We start from the raw sequence: 21952 nt of genomic DNA, 5'->3' as shown, positions 1-21952 counted from the left end.
AATGCAAAACATGTCAAGCCATGCATGGTGAATTATGACACATTTATTGTTTATGTGGAAGGGTATTAAAATTAATAATTTCGCCATTTCATCAAATTACAACATATCAAAAAAAAGCTTCACAATTTATAATCAGGAACATCTCAGCGTCATGTATACCAACTTTGACATGAATCGGATCAACCGTCTAGGAGGAGTACGTTAAAATTGATCATGTCCACAACGCACAAAATCTCAATTACCTCACTTCCTGTGGGCGTGGCTAATGGCATGTTAATACAAAAGTTGATTGTTTTTGGAAGTTACATACACCCACCAAATTTGGTGTGTGTATCTAAAACTATATGCCAACCACAAGTCACTGTGACATAAGGGGGCGCTATGGAGTTCCTGGGCAACGCCCGGTGCCAAGGCTTTTCCCCTGTGTATTCACGGTACCTCTTGACGTGTGTGCCAAATTTCATGTGTTTTCAGCGATGGGAAGCACCTCTTTTGGCATCACAATTCATCACATTTTAGTCCGCACAAAATCCCAAATACCTCACTTCCTGTTGGGCGTGGCTAATGCATTGTACATACGAAAGTTGTTCATCTTGGGGAGATACACACACTTGCCAAATTTGGTGTGTCTAGCTGAAAGTATGTGCCAACCACTGCATCAATCACCTAAGGGGGCGCTACTGAGTCCCTGGGCCACACCCGGGGCCAAGCCTTTATGCCTGTGTAGCCATTGTAATACCAGATGTGTGTGCCAAATTCCAAGACTTTTCATCTATGCTAACCACCTCAAAAATAGCAAAAAGGTGAACAAATAATAATAATAATAATAATAATAATAATCCTTTCAAAAACAATAGGGCTTCGCACCTCTCGGTGCGCAAGGCCGTCGGCCTCGCGCACCGTCGGTGCTCGGGCCCTAATAATCCTTACAAAAACAATAGGGCCTTGCGCCCTTCGGTGCTCGGGCCCTAATAATAGTGAAAAATAATAATCCTTACAAAAACAATAGGGCCTTGCGCCCTTCGGTGCTCGGGCCCTAAATATAGCCGCAAGCGGCAATGGCGGGCCCGAGCACCTGCGGGCCGCAACCCGTGACATGTCGGAATCCAACAAAGCACCGACGTGGTGCGTGTGTGAAATGTACATATTTGATGCGTGGGCTATTTGCTTTTGTATTTTATTTTCTGTCACATTTACTCGCTTGGCCAGGTGGGGGCGTAATGCAAGGCAGGCCCATTGGGTGTCATCATAATCATAATATATATTAACCTGAGAAATTTCAGACCATTCATTTTAAGCAACATTTCTGATACACTTTTTGGTTGGCCAGATGGTGGCGCTATGTTAGGCATTGAAATTACACATGTGAATATCATCACAATAATGATATCCAAAATGTTTGTACACTTTCAGATCAATCACTGAAGGCATTGTCCATTTCTGGCACATTTCCTGCTTGACCAGGTGGTGGCGCTATGCCAGACAGGCCCATTGGGTGTCTGGATATCATCATAATCATAATATCTATTAACCTGAGAAGTTTCAGACCATTTATTCAAAGCATAGAGCATTTCTGGCACATTTCCTGCTTGGCCAGAGGGTGGCGCTATGCTAGGCCTGTGAATTACACATGTGAATATCATCACAATAATGATATCCAATATTTTATAAAGTTTCAGATCAATCACTTAAGGCATTTTCCATTTCTGGCACATTTCCTGCTTGGCCAGGTGGTGGCGCTATGCCAGGCAGGCCCATTGGGTGTCTGGATATCATCATAATCATGATATCTATTAACCTGAGAAGTTTCAGACCATTCATTCAATGCACTGTGATTTGTGACACATTTCCTGTTTATGGTGAGATATTAAAATCATATCAAATATATTACATTCAAAAATCCCTTCACAATTTAACATCAGCGACATCTTGGCATAATGTTTGCCAAATTTCACATGAATCTGACAAACCGTCTAGGAGCAGTATGTTAAAATTGATCATGTGACATCAGTGTAATTGTCATTCTTTCTTTTGCCAGTTGGTGGCGCTATGCCAAACATGCATTATGGGCATGTGAATATTATCATTAACATGGTCTTTAATGACCTGTGAAATGTAAAACATTTCAAGCCATGCATGGTGAATTATGACACATTTATTGTTTGTGTGGAACGGTATTAAAATTAACAATTTCGCCATTTTGTCAAATTACAACATATCAAAAAAAGGCTTCACAATTTAGAATCAGGAACATCTCGGCATCATGTATACCAACTTTGACATGAATCGGATCAACCGTCTAGGAGGAGTATGTTAAAATTGATCATGTCCACAACGCACAAATTCTCAATTACCTCACTTCCTGTGGGCGTGGCTAATGGCATGTTAATACAAAAGTTGTTTGTTTTTGGGAGTTACATACACCCCCCAAATTTGGTGTGTGTATCTAAAACTATATGCCAACCACAAGTCACAGTGACATAAGGGGGCGCTAGCGAGTCTCTGGGCCATACCCGGGGCCAAGCTTTTTTACCTAGCTGCTTTGTGTGACACTTGATGTGTGTGCCAAATTTCAAGACTTTTCGATTATGTTAACCACTTAAAATATTTGCCAACCACGGGATCAGTCACCTAAGGGGGCGCTAGCGAGTCCCTGGGCCACGCCCGGGGTCAAGCTCTTGTACCTAACTGCGATGCGTGACTCCTGACGTGTGTGCCAAATTTCAAGAGTTTTCGACCATGTTAACCACCTCAAAAACAGGAAAGCCAAAAAGTAGAATAACAATAATAATATAGAAAAATAATAATAATAATAATAATAATAATAATAATAATAATCCTTACAAAAACAATAGGGCCTTGCGCCCTTCGGTGCTCGGGCCCTAATAATAATAATAATCCTTACAAAAACAATAGGGCCTTGCGCCCTTCGGTGCTCGGGCCCTAATAATAATAATCCTTACAAAAACAATAGGGCCTTGCGCCCTTCGGTGCTCGGGCCCTAATAATAATCCTTACAAAAACAATAGGGCCTTGCGCCCTTCGGTGCTCGGGCCCTAATTATGTGTTTTATGTACTTTGCCGAGGACTGGTTCAGACACGTCACATCCATAACGTGAAACCGTCACATAACGCCAGTTTTTCCTACATAATGCATTACGAAAATGACGCATAGTTTCAAAAACACACTTTTTGTGTTCATTCAAGTCTCCTTCATGCTATATATATCATAGTTTCGGCAGTTTCCTTTAAAATTCACAGTTTGTAGAAAACCTGTAATCTCTCACAAAAGTGTGTCTATTTCATGTCACATCCATAACGCTGATAAAATGCCTTGTAATCTTAGGATGAAAATGATTATATGAAATTTGAGGATTTCTCAGTATTCAGAGGACAGAGGTTACATACAGTTATGCAAATTAATTCACTGATACTAATTTTGCCCCTACTCTAAGGCATTTTGTTTACCAATATGAGTCCAATTGTCACATCCATAACGCTGGAATTGCCCACATACAGTATCTTGATCACTGTAAGGACCATCTGCAACCTATATTTAGTGTTTTTTTCTGGACAGTCTAGGTCAGAGGTTCTCAACCTTTTTAGGGTTAAGGCACACCAAAGGTCAAACTAAAATGCCAGCACACTCCAACTTATGGTTATTGATTATGAAGTCGTAATATGTCGCACACTAGGCTATAATAAGGATGTTATATTTGTTCATATACAGAGTATTTATGAGCGGAGACCATAGTGATAGGCATATCCTCACATATTGTTGACTGAGCCTTTAAATTAAGAAGCTGCATCATTGATGCATTTTAAAATAGCCATATAGCCTATTTCATGAGCCTGTATAAAACCACATTGAGTCAAAATTCCATGGCACACCTCACTTTGCCTCACTGCTCATCAGTGTAATACTTACATATATAAGTCTTTATATCAAGGAAAAACTGGTAACACTCCATAATAAGGTGCCATAATAAATAGCAAACTAGTAATTACCTAACCCTTTGTTAATATTTGTTAATTGTTACTAAAATATCTATTTGGCACAAGTTAATAGTTTTTTCATCATTAATTCAATATTAGTTGTTTGCATAAAATCTGTATGTTAATATTTTAACAAATCTATTAACTAATATTGTATTAATATGTGTTAATAGTTAACTAAATGTCTTTTTGGCACTAATTAACAGTTATTTCTTACATCATTTAAATGTTAACTGTTTATTTACAAACTATATACTAATATAAAAGTTAATGACATATTATTATTTATCTAGCTTTTCTGATTAGCTTTGTGGAGAATTTATGGAATTTATGGTTTATGGCTTTATGGTCTTGTGGGGTGTATAAGGCACCCTACTGCCAGTGGTTGGTTGTGTGAGAGTGCACACCTCTTCTTCCACTTCATCCTTATTGGATACCTTTGGCTGTCCTGTAATTGGTGACCCTCTGTCTAATGTTTGAAAGTGTAGGGGAGAACCGGCACAATTGTAACACTTTTTTTATTTTTCCAATTCAAACTCGATTTACACAAAGACGATAGACTTGAGAGTTGTGAAATTTGACCAGAACAGAGTCGTACATGTCTACTCCATGAAAATTGAAACAGAATTTAAAAAAGATGTTATAGTTTGTCAATAATTTAACTTAACAGCCATAAAAAAGTGCGGTACAGTTGTAACAGTAGCGTCATGAATGTAACAGTGCTAAAATCGTGAATGCTATAACATATTTTAACACAAAACAGTGCTGGGTTAAACAAAGAGCATCTGTTTTCATATAAAATCAAGAAAAAAAGTCCAAATGTATGACTGTTAAAGCTAATTTATTGCATTATTGATTAGCCATTGCAGACCATATTACGGTGTTATGCTAGCATAACCTTTAAATATGCTTATTTTGGCCATATCCACTTGATAAAACCAGTAAATATAGTTGATAAACTGCTTATTTCTTACATGCCAACAGTGATATTTCAAGTTGCTGTGTTAACTTTAATTGGGTGATGGCGGCACAAAAATCATAATCCATAACTCGCAATGAGAATGTTAAATCAGTTCATTTTGCCATAGAGACTGGTGTTACAACTGACCCGCACAGGTCATGTTTTTATTTTCATTTAATTGCATTTGCTGTGACTACATAAATCAAATGGCACTCATGTTAATTTGAAACAGAGGGACTGTGATCTGATATGAATGACATGTGATTGAAGTCCACACGACTTCACAAAGCAAACTTTCGCGATGCTTGAATTTTGCACCTTTTTGCTTAATATCTCTGGTCGTATTTATAGTAGACCATTCATATTTGGATGGCTGTAAGATTATACATAATTACATGATATGTGTCTGTTTACGTTTCCGTAGCTACACCATTATCTTGAGAATAAAACACTGTTACATTTGTACCGCTGTTACAATTGTACCAGTTCTCCCCTACTCTTTGCCTTTGGAAGTACTATTTGGTTGCTGCTTGAATTTGGTGAAATTCAGAGGAGGGGTGTAACAGAGTTACAAATATAGTTTAGTGTTTGTATGTGATTTTCGCCGTAATTAAGCAGCTTTTTTGAGATTGGTGTTTTGGAGCCCCCTTTGGAGAAACGGTATACTGCAGCTCTGCTGCGTTTTGTCCTTGCATTGTTGCCATACAGTAACTGCAGTGTTGCCAAGGGGGCAGGCGAATTCCCGGAAGTAGAAGCATCGATGTAGTGGTGGTTATCAACTCTCTGCTAACCCCATAGAACGCCCAGTCATTTAGGATTTTTTTGAACTCCCATAACTTCATATAACATATATCATGTGCCGATATTTTAGCTTCTGTGTTATCTACATAAACAATAAAAGGCAAAACAAGACTCGATTACCTCGTACGTAACGTTAGGTTCCCGTAAGAAGAATGTTTAGCATGTCCGGTTGAAGGGAAGCTAACGCACTAAAGGGAGATAACCGTTTTGTTTGGATAAGAAGCGTAGTCCAGCCAGCACGGAAACTCGTGAGCTATGTAGCCTACAATGTTAATGTAAAGCATAGAGGCAAGTAAACCTAATGGAAAAACAGTAGTTTTACCGTTAGGTAGTCTAACGATAATCATTTCAGAGGTTTTCGATGGATTGACCGTAGGTCAGAAAAGTGGAAAGAAGATTAGCTTCAAGGCTAGAAGCTATAACTTTTTTGTTTTGTTTTACCATGACTGTTTTTGAAGATGATCATGTGTGGTAGTTTCAACATTAACACAACTTGATATCACTTGTGAGGATGATATTAATAATAATACATAAATAAATGTTTAACTTTGATGACTTTGAAGACGAAGGAAGTGTGAGAAGAATTTCTGTGTATCTATCATATGAGTTACAAGATTCAGTTTGATGGCTAACGTCACGAAGTTAAGTGCGAGTCTGCGCAGTACTGGGGGGACCAACTGAAAAATGACTCAGTGCCCTCCCATTGAGAACGACGGAGTCTGTTCGTCCATTTCTTTTACTGTCTATGAGTGTTGCCAACTTAGCGACTTTGTCGCCATATTTAGCTAGATTTCAGGTCCCCCCAGCGACTTTATTTTTTAAAAGCGACTAGCGACAAATCTAGCGACTTTTTTTGGCGTTCTTGGAGACTTTTGGAGACTCTGTCGTGATTGCATGTACTGTCCCATTTTACTCTTCTGAGTGAGCAGTGAGTTCTGTGCTGTGTGTGATTGCCCCTCCACCCTCGCTACTGTCTCACCCTCTCTCAGCTGATAGCTCTGCTCAGTGGCAGTGTGTGCTGCTGCGAGACAGTGGGCTGGATTCAGGCTGCTCAAAACACTGCAGGCCGTAGGCTACTGCAAGCGAGCATCACAGACCAGTCTGCTTATCCTGTCCGTCATCTGCCATTCTCCGTTCTGTATTAAATTATTAACGCCTTAACTAACGTGATATCTGATCATTTGCATTCAGTCAGATGAGTGTGGTAAAAAACAAACTTCGTAATCGGATGTCCTTGCAGACCCTTAAAGGACAGGTTCGGTATTTTACTCTTAAAGCCCTGTTTTCAGATAGTTTATGATTAAATAGAACGTTTAAGATTGAAATTTGGACACATGCTGCTGTCCTGAGAATTTTCGGTTTCTGTGGTAGCGCCCCCCCCTCCTCCAGAACGTTGCATAGGTGCACTGGAACAATCCTTCCTAAAACGCATTAAACTTTCGTTTACAAAGACGTGAAACTCACCGAGTGGTCAGGGGTGCTCACTGATATGCTCACACAAAAATCGCTGCAAAAGATTCTTTCCAACAGGTTTTATCGTAGTTTTTGTCCAACTCCATTGACTTGTATTGGATGTGCTGTGAGGTACGGTATTACTCCGCTGCCGGAAACGGATATGGGGTTGTTTGTATTCTTTCTGTAGTCTTATGCAGTCGCGGTATCATAGGCTACTATCGAAATTATTGTCACGTCCAACCATGGCTAATGCTAAAATGTCTTGGAACTTGCTCATGTGAATGATAGCCTAATCATTACGTTTTCATCATGAAAGTTCCACAGCCAAAAAAATAGTAAACATACAAAATCATGTAGCCAAATTATTCATGTAGGCTAGGGTTAGTGTTAGGCTTATGATGTGAACATGACAGGTTATGGACATAACAAATAAGTTCTTACCCCAAGTTTTTCCAACTCTGTCGTCCCAGGAGGTAATGTGGTAACCGCTGTATTTCTCAGGCGAAAGAGCTTTTTGGGCGATTTCTTTCGACCTCCAGCGAAGTTCAGTAAAATGCAGACCGCAGAGACACGGTGATCAGCTTTCTGCAGATTCTCAACAGGTGTGCTCACATCCAATCCCAGAAATTCCAGCCACAACTTTAGCCTTTCTGGATCGTTGAAAGGAAGTCTGTGACAACTTTTTTTTTGCTACGAATTTTCCCGCAATTCGGAACTGCACAAAATCGCCTCATTTTTAGCTGTCTGTTGCAAAATACTTCAAGACAGCGATCTTCTGCTTCTTCTGTGTATTCAATGAAATGCCAGTGGTTTGCTTGTAATCGGCAAGACGATGTAACGTGCATTATCGCCACCAACTGGGCTGGAGTGTCTATTATTCAAGCTCTCAACGGAAGAATGTACGGGTGTGAGGCTTTTGGAAAAATAGCTCCACAGTTTTACAACGCATGGTAAACACCTGTTGGAAAGCATCTTTTGCAGCGATTTTTGTGTGAGCATATCAGTGAACACCCCTGACCACTCGGTGAGTTTCACGTCTTTGTAAACGAAGGTTTAATGCGTTTTAGGAAGGATTGTTCCAGTGCACCTATGCAACGTTCTGGAGGAGGGGGGGCGCTACCACAGAAACCGAAAATTCTCAGGACAGCAGCATGTGTCCAAATTTCAATCTTAAGCGTTCTATTTAATCATAAACTATCTGAAAACAGGGCTTTAAGTGTAAAATACCGAACCTGTCCTTTAACTCCATCTTGTACGTTATGGCCTGAAGCTGTCTGGTGAGGCTATGAACACCAGCTACCTGATAATGTTTTACAGCTTTTTGGCACTTACTCTTTCAAGGCAGGTCCCTCAGCTGCTGAACCTGCCATAGAGGGTGAAAATAAGGATGACCTACTCTTTGTTTAGTGTGTGTGTGTGTGTTGGGAGCAGAGGAGTTCTAGTTCATAGTGCATAGGCCTAGTTGTAAATCAATACATTTAGAAATTTTCATAAAAGTGGGTTAAAAACCCATAAAAAATAAATAAAATAAAACATTACAAAAAAACACAAAACCATAAAAAAAGTAACTCTGCCAGCGTGTCTTTTAATTTACGTCTGCCGGTCCTAAGCCCGGGTAAAGGGGGAGGGTTAAATTCGTCATTACGTCATTTAGCGACTTCTGGCGACTTGACAGCTACTTTTCTCACTGAGGAGTTGGCAACACTGAATAGCTGATCAGAAACGGTATGCTTTGCATTGGGTAGGCTAACTGTATAAAGCACTCTCCACTTTGTTTTAATTTTGTAACTGTAAAATGTTGTTTACGTTGAAAACCACGAGTTCATACACACGAGTCTAACGTGACTAGCTGTAAACTCCGCTAGCAACTTTCCATGCATTCAGTGTAGTTTAGCTTAGTGCTCATGGAAAGTGCAATTCAGTCTAGCAGGAAATTAATGTACATTTTGTTTAGCATTATGTTTATGCATTACCTCGTATGGTCTACGTCTGTGAGTGTTTAGTCTCAGAATATTAATTAACTCGTTCTGTGCACCTGAACATTCCATGTCGCACGTCTCCCTTGCTAGTAGGGCTGACAGTGATGGTATAGGAATCATGCATGTAATATAGCCCATTCAACTATTTTGCTTGTGCAGATACTGTTTTATGTATGCCAGTGCCTGAAGGCATGTTTTGTTTTAACTTTTCCTAAAGGAATAAATGTGATAAGCCAGTTTTGGTCTCAGTCCCTTCACTGTCTGACTAATAGTTATTACTAATATATTAATAAAGCTTAACCAACTTTATTTTAAGGGTCCCCCATACTGATAAATTATATATTACTAATATATTAATTAAGCTTAACCAACTTTATTATAAGGGTCCCCCATACTGATAGTTATATATTACTAATATATTAATTAAGCTCAACCAACTTTATTATAAGGGGCCCCACACTTATAGCACTACTAATATATTAATTAAGCTTAACCAACTTTATTGCAAGCGTTTCTGGCGCCGACAAGAGTGGCGGCATGTCAAGGTAGCCTTGTTTTTTTCTTGAATTTCCACTTCAGGATCAATAAAGTATCTATCTGTCTATCTATTGTAAGGGTCCTATGGGGGTTCATATTGGGATAGGCAGAAGCACAGTTTAATATCAATTAGTTAAATAATAATAAGTCATTCACTTTTCTATTAACATACAGTTTGTAAATAAACGTTTAACATTTAAATGATGTAAGAAATACCTATTAATTAGTGCCAAAAATACATTTAATTAACTGTTAACACATATTAATACAATATTAGTTAATAGATTTGCTAAAACATTAACATACAGATTTTATGCAAACAACAAATATTTAATTGATGATGAAAAAACTATTAACTTGTGCCAAATAGATATGTTAGTAACAATTAACAAATATTAACAAAGGGTTAGGTAATTACTAGTTTGCTATTTATTATGGCACCTTATTATGGAGTGTTACCGAAAAACTTTTTTGGAAGCATGCCAGTAAAATTATCCCTTCATATCTGTGTAGTTGGGACTGTCTGGAATCTGTTTTTTTGTATATGTTCAATATATTACAATATATTTCCAATATATAAAATAATATTGTACAATATATTACAATACATTTCAACATATTGGTTAATATATTTTCCTTTCGTAGGAACCATAGACCTCTGAAGTGCACCTACAAAAAATATCCTAAGCTGCCATCTTTGCCCATATAAGGAGATGTGGGTGTTAATCAAAGCTAGCTTTGAGTAAAAATGTACCATCTTATGGTACCGAAAATCACAGTACCCACTCAAAGGCAGAGGACAAAAGTGTGTAGAGCAAAATGTCTGCATTTCAGACTCCTTTGTCCCTGCAAGAGTTTAGCAGGTGCGATAATTCAAAATCCTATTGTTATTTTCCCATTGGAAAAATAGCGGCTCTGGACAAAGATGGCAAACATTTTGTAGGTGAACTTAAAGGGGTGGTTCAGGATTTTGGACATAGGACCTCATTTCCAAGTTAGCAAGCGTGATTGGTTAGTGAACTTAGATTCCTGATTGGATAGCCAAACCTGAGCATCGCCATTGGCTATTCAACAGGAAGTGCCAAAACAGTCTCAAAAGTATTCGTATACTTGCAGAAAATACTTGTGCGAGCGGCAGAGATTCGTAATGGCAGAATAGCTTCGTAATTGAAAGACAGCAACTGTGGAAGGTTTAGTACCTGTGGAATATATTTGTAAGTGAAGGACATATCAGTAAAACTTAAAATAGTTTGTGTTACTGTTTTGTTAAATCACAAATAATTTTTACAGTTACAAATCTTGATACACACCCACACAAATATGAGACGCTTCTTATCCCTAAGGTGGTGCAAAAGTCTGTGCACCTGCAGAAAAGATTTGTATATGTAGGACAACTTTTTGTATGTAGAATATTGATTTGTAATTGTAGAATATATTGTAATGCTAAAATATTTTTAACTGTAGGATGATTTGTAGCTGTAAAACTAATCCGTACCCGTAGAATAGATTTGTAAGTGTAGGGCATATTTGTGATATTGACAATTACTTGTACAGATCATTTTTACAGTTACAAATAATTTCTACAGTTTCAAAATGTGATACACACGTACAAAACATTTGAGTCTAATATTCTTCCATACCTGTGTATAACGTGTGTGTGTGTGTGTGTGTGTGTGTGTGTGTGTGTGTGTGTGAGTGTCATTCATCCAACACACTTTTTATTAGAATACAACCTGAAAACACAGGGAATATGGACAATGTATTTAAAAACACACAGAACTGAGTAGATGTTTTTTTTTCCCTCTGATTTGATTCCACTCTGATTTTTGACCTAGGACGTTATTTTTTAGCTATGTCACAATAACCGGTCTTGCAAAAGGGGGAATCTGTTCAGTGTTCACAGAGACCTCATTACCCACGCAGGCCACTGACAGACACAAGTTCACCAGAGCTGTCTGTTCCCATTCCAGCACCATGTCCATGCCCACCAGAATCTGCTGGTGCATCCAGCCATGACAGAACATCTTGAGTCAACAGTGGTGGGAGCCTAATAGGTAGATTTGTTCGACATGTAGGCAGCTATTTTCCTATTCAAATGAATGAGGGTGCATGCAAATATGTCCCCCCAAACCGCTAAAATAAGATAAAAAGGATAAATGTGGTTGGATGGACACAGAAAGGGACAGAATATGTGTAGACAGCTGCCATACTGGATTTTTTGAATGCTTTGTCTCCTCATAGCCTGTATAGGCTAAACCAGGCTAAACTAGCCTTGAAGCCAGTCTGAATTTGTGTTGCCCTCAGTTCAGGAAATTCAGTCACGCCACTGAAAAGTCTCTATAGGGAGGGAAAGTAATCTCATCGGCAAAGCTTTGCAAAAGTAATGGGATTCTTTATTGCTCGTATTTTTTAGAGAAATTATATCTCTGTCCACATCGGAAAGCTTCCATATGATGGGGTAATCTCTATTGTTTCCGATGATCATATGTACTTTATTTTTAGAACCCATATGATTTGTTTTGATTTGATAAGGAAGAACTACAGCTGCAAGTGACTTCAACGGTTTGGGCGCTTGATCTTTAACTGATCAAAATGGCAATTTGCTTGACTGGCTTAACATTTTTTTGTAATCACAGACAACGATGCAAACCGTGTGGTGATTACCTTTATGTTATTATGATATGATCATTTGGGCTGTGCTTCTATTCACACAAAGAGTGGGCAGTAAATGTTAAGTGTCAAAGCCAATCAGGCTACGGTGAGATATAGTCAGTCAAGATCAGGTGATATGATATTTGTTTATCAATCTGAATGATCATTGATGAGACTAAATCAAATTGAGCAACGTGCATGAATGAGAATGGTGTTGTCTGTATTGTTTCAAATTAGCCAACCGTTTCCATGAAAAAAAACAAATGGGCTAGTGAGACTAGTGGGAGAGCATACGATAAAAAAATAACGATAATGGTTTACATTAATAATTCCATTTTACATTTCAATATTGGCATTTACTTTTAAATATCTGTCTAATGGTAAATGCATTGTATTTTCTGTGTCATGCCAGGTTAATAATTGTCTCTTCAATCTGTCTCGTTCGTTCGTTCATTCGTTCATTCTCACGCCAAGACCCCACCTGTTTCACTTCGGTCTGACGTTCTCATTCAGTCAGTCACTCGTTCTTGGCTAGAAGCAGAGTGATTATGGCTCTGTAGCCTAGGCAAAATGGGGACTTGAAACCTTTTCATCAATATAGTCTTTCTGCCAAGCCTTTAAACATGTTTGTTGGCATACTGGGTCTTTGTTCCTTTATGAATGAACACATTTTTTTAAAAGAAATTAGCTGATCTAGCCGTAGTCTACTCTATTTACCTTCAATATGTCAATTTAATGTCAAGGTGAATGAACACATTAGCTACTGCTGTTTGTCTAAAAGTACACATAATCATGAAGTTGCAGCTATATATTTGCCGCTACAATTACAGTATTGTGTTGACCGTTTGCACGAACGTGGAGCTGAGAACCTGCATTCCATGATGCCACTAAACAAACGAACAAACGATTCAGAACGAATCATCGTGGCAAACTGAACGAGGCAAACTGTGTCATAAGAACAAACAATGAAATCCACTACTACATGGCACAGGACACAGGAAGTAACAAAGACAACAGGAAGTAAACAAGAGAACACAGCAAACTACAAACTAAGAGTCCCAAAATCCAAAACACAAACTCCAAACCGTGACAGATCAGTTACAAACAATAAAATATAGACCTAAATGAACAATTTAACAACAGTTATATTTGTATGTTCACAACTTTTCATGACCTTTGTATGGAATTGCCCTATTGATTATTGAAATTATTTGGAAGTTTTGGCTGAATAAATGAGGGTGAACTCTCATTTTGGCAGTTCTCCTATTTTTCCATCACCGCACTGCCATCCCTATCACAAGAGATAGGAATTAATTTGTGTATGCCTGTTCTAATGCATTATTTCTGAAGGATAGCACAGTGTAACTGTCATCAGTGTATTCTGCATTGAAAGGCAGTGTTCTCTCTGTTGTATTTCAGGTGTGTATGGGGCGGATGATGTGATTGAAATGAGAGCTGTTGTTGGAGGATCAGTGGTGCTGCCATCTGAATATCAGAGGAACAACGTTAAATCTGCTGAATGGATTTTTAATTCTAAGGGTACAAAGAAAATAATTGCAGGATTTGATGGATCTGACGTTAGTGTTAATTTTAAAAGCCAATTCACAGGAAGATTAGAAATGAACTCCAACAATTTAAGTTTAACTGTGAAAGAACTAACAAAAGCAGATTCAGGACTGTTTTCACGTATTTACAAAAGCAAAGAAGGTGTACAATTGAAAACAAAGATGATTCAACTACAAGTGTATGGTAAGCATATCATCTCTCTCTCTCTCTCCCTCCCTGTCAATGTGTGTTTGTGTGTTTTAGCGTGTATACACTGTGCAAAAGGAAAAGTCAGTGCTGTCCAATTTATCAAACCATATTACGTTACAATTACTTAAAGCTGAAGTTGTCAAGTCTGGCAGATTGAGGGGACTTGGCTAACATTTTGAATGTTTACAATTCTCTCACCCCTCCCCCGTATATACTAGTACAGTATATGTATATGATTCAATTACAAACATTGATTGCTCAATTGGAATGACTATTTTAACATTGTAAGGTTGTGATTCATTCAAAACTAGTCTGTTTTATGTAATTGCAAGTTATGGTTTGATAAATTGGACAGCCCTGACTTTTCCTTTTTTACAGTGGAATATATAACCCTGATACTGTTTTGTGTTCTAAATACTTTGGATTACATCAGCACTGTCTTATTTATTAGCTGTGGATGAAACAGTTGATCAGACAGTTCAGCTTTACACAGTGTGCGGTTTGCAATAAATATTGATATATATGTGCAATGAAACGTTATTACCATTATTGTGTTAACGCAGTATGCACAGTCTGTGCTATCAATTAAAAAAGAGAGAAAGAGAAAAGAGGCACCTGAGAGATACGTAGTTTAGTTATAAAATCTATTAATGTGACCAGTGTAACTATACTGTATTGCTTACTTCCCATACTGGTGTGTGTGTGTGTGTGTGTGTGTCCATTTATCTGTATGTAATCAGCCCGTGTAACTGTATATGAGGAACAGTAATAATACCTCAATATTGATAACTCTGAGTCACTCATTTCATTATTGGTCTTTTTGGGTGCCGGATGCCTAATGTTTCCAAAATAAAAGGATGACTAATGTGTCTGCAGATCCCACTCTGACGGTAAACATCACAAAGAATGTAACTGTTCACCAGCTGAATAACACCTGCACGGTCAGTTTGCTCTGCAATGCCAGTGGTCCGTCTGATGTGCAGTTTTCATGGAGTGGGCATTGCAGAGGGAGTGGTGCCAAACTGCACTTTTCTCTATCAGCAGCAGAGGGTAGTGTCACATGTACATGTACTGCAAGTGAGGCCAATAATCAAAAGCTGGTAGATGCAACCATCAAATGTGACAACAAGACTTCAAATAACTCTGTGAAGCCTGATGTTAACAACACGATTCCACCCCGTGGTGAGCTTTTACTTAATGCTTTTAATCAGGTAGCAGTGGTATGTGGCTAAGATGATCTGTTTGACAATTCAATGCGAGTGAAGAGGGTTGCACTGCTTTTACAACTGCATCATCATAATGAAACAGATGATAAGTGTCATGATGTATATTGGTGTGATATACAAGATTTATTTGATTTAATTGATCTATATGCTCATCAAGTACTTGTGCTTATATATATTTGAGACAGACTGGTACCTGTATTTTGCGGTAATCCTTGCAGCTGCCGTAGTATTTATAATTGTCAGCACAGTTGGTGTTTGCTGTTACAAGAGACACAAAGGTTTGTAAACACACACACACACACACACACACACACACACACACAAACACACACTGATGCACCCACGTCAACAGCTTTCATGTGCACCTCCTTGAAAAGCTAATAGCCTACAATACAGTTGTTTACTCTATTTATGTACAGTGATGGTCAAAAGTGTTGGCACCCATGCCAAAGTTGACTAAATAGAGGAATATAAATTTATCTTTTGGAAATTGACCTTGATGCCTTAAGTGAAAAATGAGGAAATATCCTACCTTTAAGGACAATCAATAATGTATTATAAATAAATAAATGTTCTTCCTTAAAATACAGGGGTCATAAGTATTGGCACTGCTATGTTAAATTCACATAGAGGCAGGCAGATTTTTATTTTTAAAGGCAAAGTTCCCTTGGCCTTTGGAATTAAAATAGCCCCACAGCATCACATATCCTTCACCATACCTAGCTGATTTGATTTGCATTGAGTCAAAAAACAAAATGCACAAAATGTTACATAAAAGACAAAGTATGATTGATTGTATTTATGTATTTGTTGTGGATAAGATGAGGGGTCTGATAATGTAATGGGATGTTTGTAATGTTTTATTGTGGTGTTTTTCGGGCTCTATAGATAACACAATCAAAGCTACCTCAGGCCACCTATTCTAACTGTTGTTCCTTACATAGCCACTATAGGCTAGATTGTGATATAGTTCCATTTAGAAACACAGGTAATCCGGATTTCGTAATCAGGTCGATCCAATCCTCCAGATCAATGTAAAATAAGATTACATGATCTAATTTCGGAATCCCTCTTTTGCTTTTGAAATACCCATTTCCAAGATTTGATCCAATCCGTTATCCGAAATCCCACTAGATTACTTTTGAAAAACTGGGCCCTGAAGGTCGTGAGATCGATCCTCACACAGGACTTGATGCTTTTTTATCAACTATATTGATAACCATATGGTTATCATGATTACCCAAAAGAAACATAGTAAAACCATGGTTCATTTTCGTAAGGGACTGTTCATGTGCAGTCAATGCACACTGTGCATGTTTGGTCACAAAATTAGTTTTCATTATCAGTATCACAACCATTATAATGTATATGCCTATAGTATTCTTTATAATACCCACATAACTGTTTGTTATTGTTAAGACTACACATTCAAATATAATCAAATGTTTTTCACCCTGCTGTTTATTAGCTGACTCCAGTAAACAGGACACAGTTTATGCAGACGTAGTTGCAGACCAGAAAAAAAATACTGAGGTGAATGAACATTTATCTAATATACTGTATGATTTTATGTATTGCATTTTTTAAAGCTGCTGTATGAAATATCAGCTAAGAAAGGCCAACAAACCTACCCCTCTCCCAGTCTCCACTCCCGCTTTCAGATTTATCAATTTGACTGAGATCATATAGACCGTATCTTTAGTTTTAAGCTGCTCAGATTGTCTGAGCAGCTTGCTAATGAAAAGTCGAAAAGCAGCTCTACCTGTATAAGGCCCGTTTCACACCGGGTGCGTGGCTTGAGAGTGTCAGCTGTGTGGCATGTCTGTTTTAATTTCGGCTCCCATGTTAAGGTTAGACCTTGCACACCGCCTGCGCCAGGCGTAGCTTCAGCTGCGCCGAAAACGCGTGCATGCTAGGAATAGGACTCACGCCTATTTTCACGCCACACGCAAACGCCATTCCATTCAAAACAGTGAAGAAAAAAAATGACGTGAGAAAAAGAGACGTTTTAATTGGCAGAGAGGCCACCGCAGCGCCGCATCAGACACGCTTCTGGTAAGCAAAGACATAGGGTGCATTCACCTAGCGTTCATGAGCTTCGGAAAAACCTTTCTCCGAGTGAAAACATCATCATTCCGCGTCATTCACGTCACGTAATGTGTGAGTCAGAGGTCGGAAACTGGGGCTAGATTTTGCTAACAGAGTTGCCCAGTTAGGGGTTCGTCATCACTTTTGTCGTCACGTTGTAGTTCGTTTGTAGTCCATGTGGCCTTTCATGTCCAACAGTTTTAATGTGAACTTGGTAATTTGCCATTTTTGTCACTTGAAAGCTGCATATCTTTCTTTCACGAGCGTCTTACACTATATTTTAAGCAAATACAGTTGTTTGTTTAGGATTAGTGAGTGTATGTTTTAACCTTTGTTGTGGCATCCGTGTTTGTCACACATTTCGACGGCAAAGCACATGAACACTTGCTGTCGGAAAAACAAAGTAGCCATGGGGGCGGTCCTTGTCATTCCGAGGTGCTCTGAATGCACTAAAATATAGTGTAAGATGCTCGTGAAAGAAAGATATGCAGCTTTTCAAGTGATAAAAAGGGCAAATTCCCAAGTTCACATTAAAACTGTTGGACATGAAAGGCCACATGGACTACAAACGAACTACAACGTGACGAGAAAAGTGATGACGAGCCCCTAACTGGGCAACTCTGTTAGCAAAATCTAGCCCCAGTTTCCGACCTCTGACTCACACATTAAGTGACGTGAATGACGCGGAATGATGATGTTTTCACTCGGAGAAAGGTTTTTCCAAAGCCCATGAACACTAGGATAGAAAAGGCCACACAGCCACCACACAACTGACACGCAACAGACACGCCACGTTCACGCCACATTCCTGGTCAGAAACGGGCCTAAGCCTTTGAATATGTGAGTCTTGATTATGTGTGTCTGAGTACATAACTCACATAAATATATGTTTTCAGGATTTCACTTTCATTCATTGATTCAAATATGTTGGTAAACCATTGTATTGTACCATTGTATTGTTCATGTTTTGTCCTTACCAGAAATCGAGATCGACCAGTGTACAGTATGACATGACCATCTATGAATCTGTGGATGAAAGAGCTATTGGGATGCAAAACAATGTATGTACATTTTCCCAAATATGCATTTATGTTACTTTAATGCAGGCCAGGTCATGTAGTTTCAGGAACTCCTGAGAAAAATGCCATGACTGATGTATACTCCCTTCACACTGTAAAACATAATAGCTTTCCTTACTTAAAATGTTTAGTAAGTACAACTCAGTTTTTGTCTTTTGTTGAGATTACTTACATAAAATGAGTTTCACTTAATTTTGAGGTGGAAAAGTAAACAATTAAGTAAACTATACTTGAATGGCTGAAGTTTGTGCTACACTGTAAAATTAGTTTGTTTACCTTAGCCTACTTAACATGTTAGTTAACCTTACTATTACAGTTTTTCTCAATAGCTAAAATACAATTTCTGAAACCTTGCTCAATTTTCTTAAAACAATAAACACAAAACATCATCTTCAAGCACTATTTACAAAACCTCTGACTCCTCTTGCAAAATCAAACTTTCACCTCAAAACAGTTTTACCTGTGCTCAAAATGAAACTTTCGCTTCAAAACAGATTCACAAACACTGCTCTCAAATAAACAAAGCAATCAAAATTATATACACTATCAAGCAGTGAGTAAACAATACAAAAAAAAATAGAAAACGCATTGTTCAAAACATAAGTAGTTCTCAGGGAGAAGTGCATTTTTCATCAAGACAAATTTCATATTTTTCCATCATTGTATTTTGATGAACGAAAACATCTTCTATCATAGTAGCTCAAAATGTATCAATTGCTACTTTGCTTTGCTCTTTGTTCTTCCTCCTCCTCATCCCCCACCTTGCATACACACTCATCCTCGTCCTTTCAAATAGTTTATTGTATACATTTTCAGACTTTCTCATTCCCACCTTCAACATTTTGACAACAGACTGAACAATTAGCTAAAATGAGTTCAGGCAACTGAGAACTTTCTTCAGCCAATGGGTTTTAGTGTTTTAACTATTGAGAAAAACTGTAATAAACATACAGTATACTTTACTTGTAATGACCTAGTATAGTTAGGTGAAATAGGAATTCTCAGTAGTGTAAGTGCACTACACTAAGTAAGCATTTGTTTGCACAACTTGTTTGCACAAATTTTCCAGATTAGTCTGTAATTTCAAGGGCAAGCGGTTTGCATGCTTTTTACAGTTTTTCTCAACAGAAAAAGTTGGGACGTTGTGTAAAATGTGAATAAAAACAGAATGTGATAATCTGCAAATCTCTTAAACTCATAGTTGCTAAAAGGACACAGACAACATATCAAATGTTGAAAATGACAAATTTGACTAATTCATGGAAAATATTTTTGATACCAGCAACATGTTTCAAAAAAAGTTGGGACGGGAGTAACAAAATGCTGGAAAAGTTGCGTAATGAAATAGAAAACAAAAGGTGGAATGTTTCACAACTAATTACAGTAGGGGAACTGGCAACACGATTGGGTATGAAAAAGAGCACCCCAGAGAGTCAGGGCCTCTTAGAAGTAAAGATGTAGGGGTATTCATCACTCTGTGAATTCATCACTCTGTGTAAACCTGTGTGCACAAATGACGAAACAATGTCATTTTAATGCTTCTTAACATGAAATTGTGAGGTATTTGGGGAGTTCATCATCTATCTACAGGACATAATATTATTAAAACATTCAGAGAATCCAGAGAAATCTTGCAAACAAAGGAAAGAGCTGAAAAACAAATTGGATGGCCGCAGTCTTTTGAACTTCAGATGGCACTGCATCAACACCAGACCTGTCATTGTATGGGCTCAGGAAAACCTCTGATAATCATTATCTACTCAATTCAAAAACTGCAGCCAAAATTGTAACAGCTAAAATTGTATTGAGACATGACACAGAAAATACCACAGTCTTATCTGGGCCTGAGCTTGTTTAAAATGGACTGAGGTAACATGGAAAAAGGTCCTGTGGTTAGACCAATCAAAATTTTCTTGGAAATCATGTATTGGGGAGTAAAGGGACAGCATTTTCTAGCAAATGGTCTCCTCAGTCTCTAAACATTTACAGAATTTTGTTTAATGAAGAGGTGAAGGAACACAGTGTTAAACATGCTCTCATCCGTACATTTTGTGAAACATGTTGCTGGCATCAAATCAAAATGAATATATATTTTCCATGAAATAGTCCACATTTTCATATTCAACATTTGATATGTTGTCTATGTCCTTTTTGCTGCTAAATATGGGTTTACGAGACTTGTATATTATCCCATTCTGTTTTTATTTGTTTTTTACGCAACGTCCCAACTTTTTCTGTTTTGGGATTGTAGTTGGTCAGTATGCTGTCAATATCAAACCATTTCACATGGTAAAACACAATTTGCAGATCTCACTTACGCCTTTCAGCAAAACTCTAAACACATTCTGCACTCTAATGCACAGGTCATCCATACTGTAACGCCAGTGCTTAATAGTGCATATCATTTTGATCACTTTTTATGATTTGAGAGCAGTGTTTATGTTCAGTGTTCTATGTCAGAGACATTTTAACGAGGAGACACACCACTCAAAAAATCCTCCATAGAAATGCATGGAGTTAGTTTGTAACACCAATATGGCAGTTGTCTACACATCCCACCCCTTCTGCGGCAAAAAAAAGTCGACATGTGAATACATTGTGCCAATCATGTGGTGTGTTGTGAAAAAATCGTGCCAATCATGTGTCACCTTGAATTATGTCATTCCTCCTACCTGTTCTTCGAGACCAAATGACAACAATGTCATGTGACTCAGTGGTTCTTAAACGTTTTGTCTGGCGACCCCCTTCTCTAACCAGCGGAATTTGGTTTGAAATGTTCAAAATGTTGTGAGATGGGTGTTGGAAGCAAAGGCAGCTCTCTCACCAAAGGCATTAATCCTACTTCTTCACCTCCACATCCTATTCTTCAGCCTCCTCTAATTCTTACTGTTCTCACTCTTCCTGCTCCCTCCATTCAACCTGTGGGTAGTAGCATCATACCAGTGTTCAGCGATACGAAGTTTACAACCGGATTATATAGACAGTTTACAATCGGATAACCCTATCATTGTAACCAAAATATGTCTGAGTTTATTTCCAAAGCTTATGTTAGCGAACTGGTATGATGCTACTACCCACAGGTTGCTTAAAGCAGCCGGCTCAACACACAGGGCGAATTGAACAATCACAGTTTTGTGCATAAAGTTAAACCAAAAACATAGAAATAAAATGTCAATGTCAAAAAATATTTTTTGAGAATGAGGATTAAATACTGGACATAGATTAAATATTGCTGTTTTTCCTTTGTCTCCCTCACATTTTCATCTGTTCTTACGAGTAGTAAACAAAACCATATGATTTACTTAATGTTATACAAGAACAGAATAGAATTGAACAGAATTGAGTTCAGACTTGAGTTCGGTATTTTGGGTCCGGCCCTCCTCAACAGTCCCAGTTTGTCATGTGGCCCCTTGGGGAAATTAG

At 38.1% G+C, this 21952-nt stretch overlaps 1 protein-coding gene across 1 annotated transcript in view; it reads left to right on the top strand.

Moving 5' to 3' along the window:
• The window catches only part of LOC143127367 (uncharacterized), a 34866-nt gene that overhangs the window by 11448 nt on the left and 1466 nt on the right, over positions 1-21952 (top strand). The window contains exons 2-6 of the mRNA XM_076288832.1: positions 13801-14130; positions 15013-15318; positions 15548-15640; positions 16831-16895; positions 18431-18511. Coding sequence (XP_076144947.1) covers positions 13801-14130; positions 15013-15318; positions 15548-15640; positions 16831-16895; positions 18431-18511 — 875 coding nt within the window. The remainder of the gene's footprint in view (positions 1-13800; positions 14131-15012; positions 15319-15547; positions 15641-16830; positions 16896-18430; positions 18512-21952) is intronic.

This window comes from Alosa pseudoharengus, unplaced genomic scaffold (genome assembly GCF_046254945.1).
Source record: "Alosa pseudoharengus isolate Yale_2024_CS ecotype anadromous, Long Island Sound unplaced genomic scaffold, YU_APseudo_1.1 YU_APseudo_1.1_scf_17, whole genome shotgun sequence".
In the NCBI taxonomy this organism is placed as follows: Eukaryota; Metazoa; Chordata; class Actinopteri; order Clupeiformes; family Clupeidae; genus Alosa; species Alosa pseudoharengus.
Note: the sequence above shows the minus strand (reverse complement) of the source record. Positions and strands in the feature narration are given on the sequence as shown.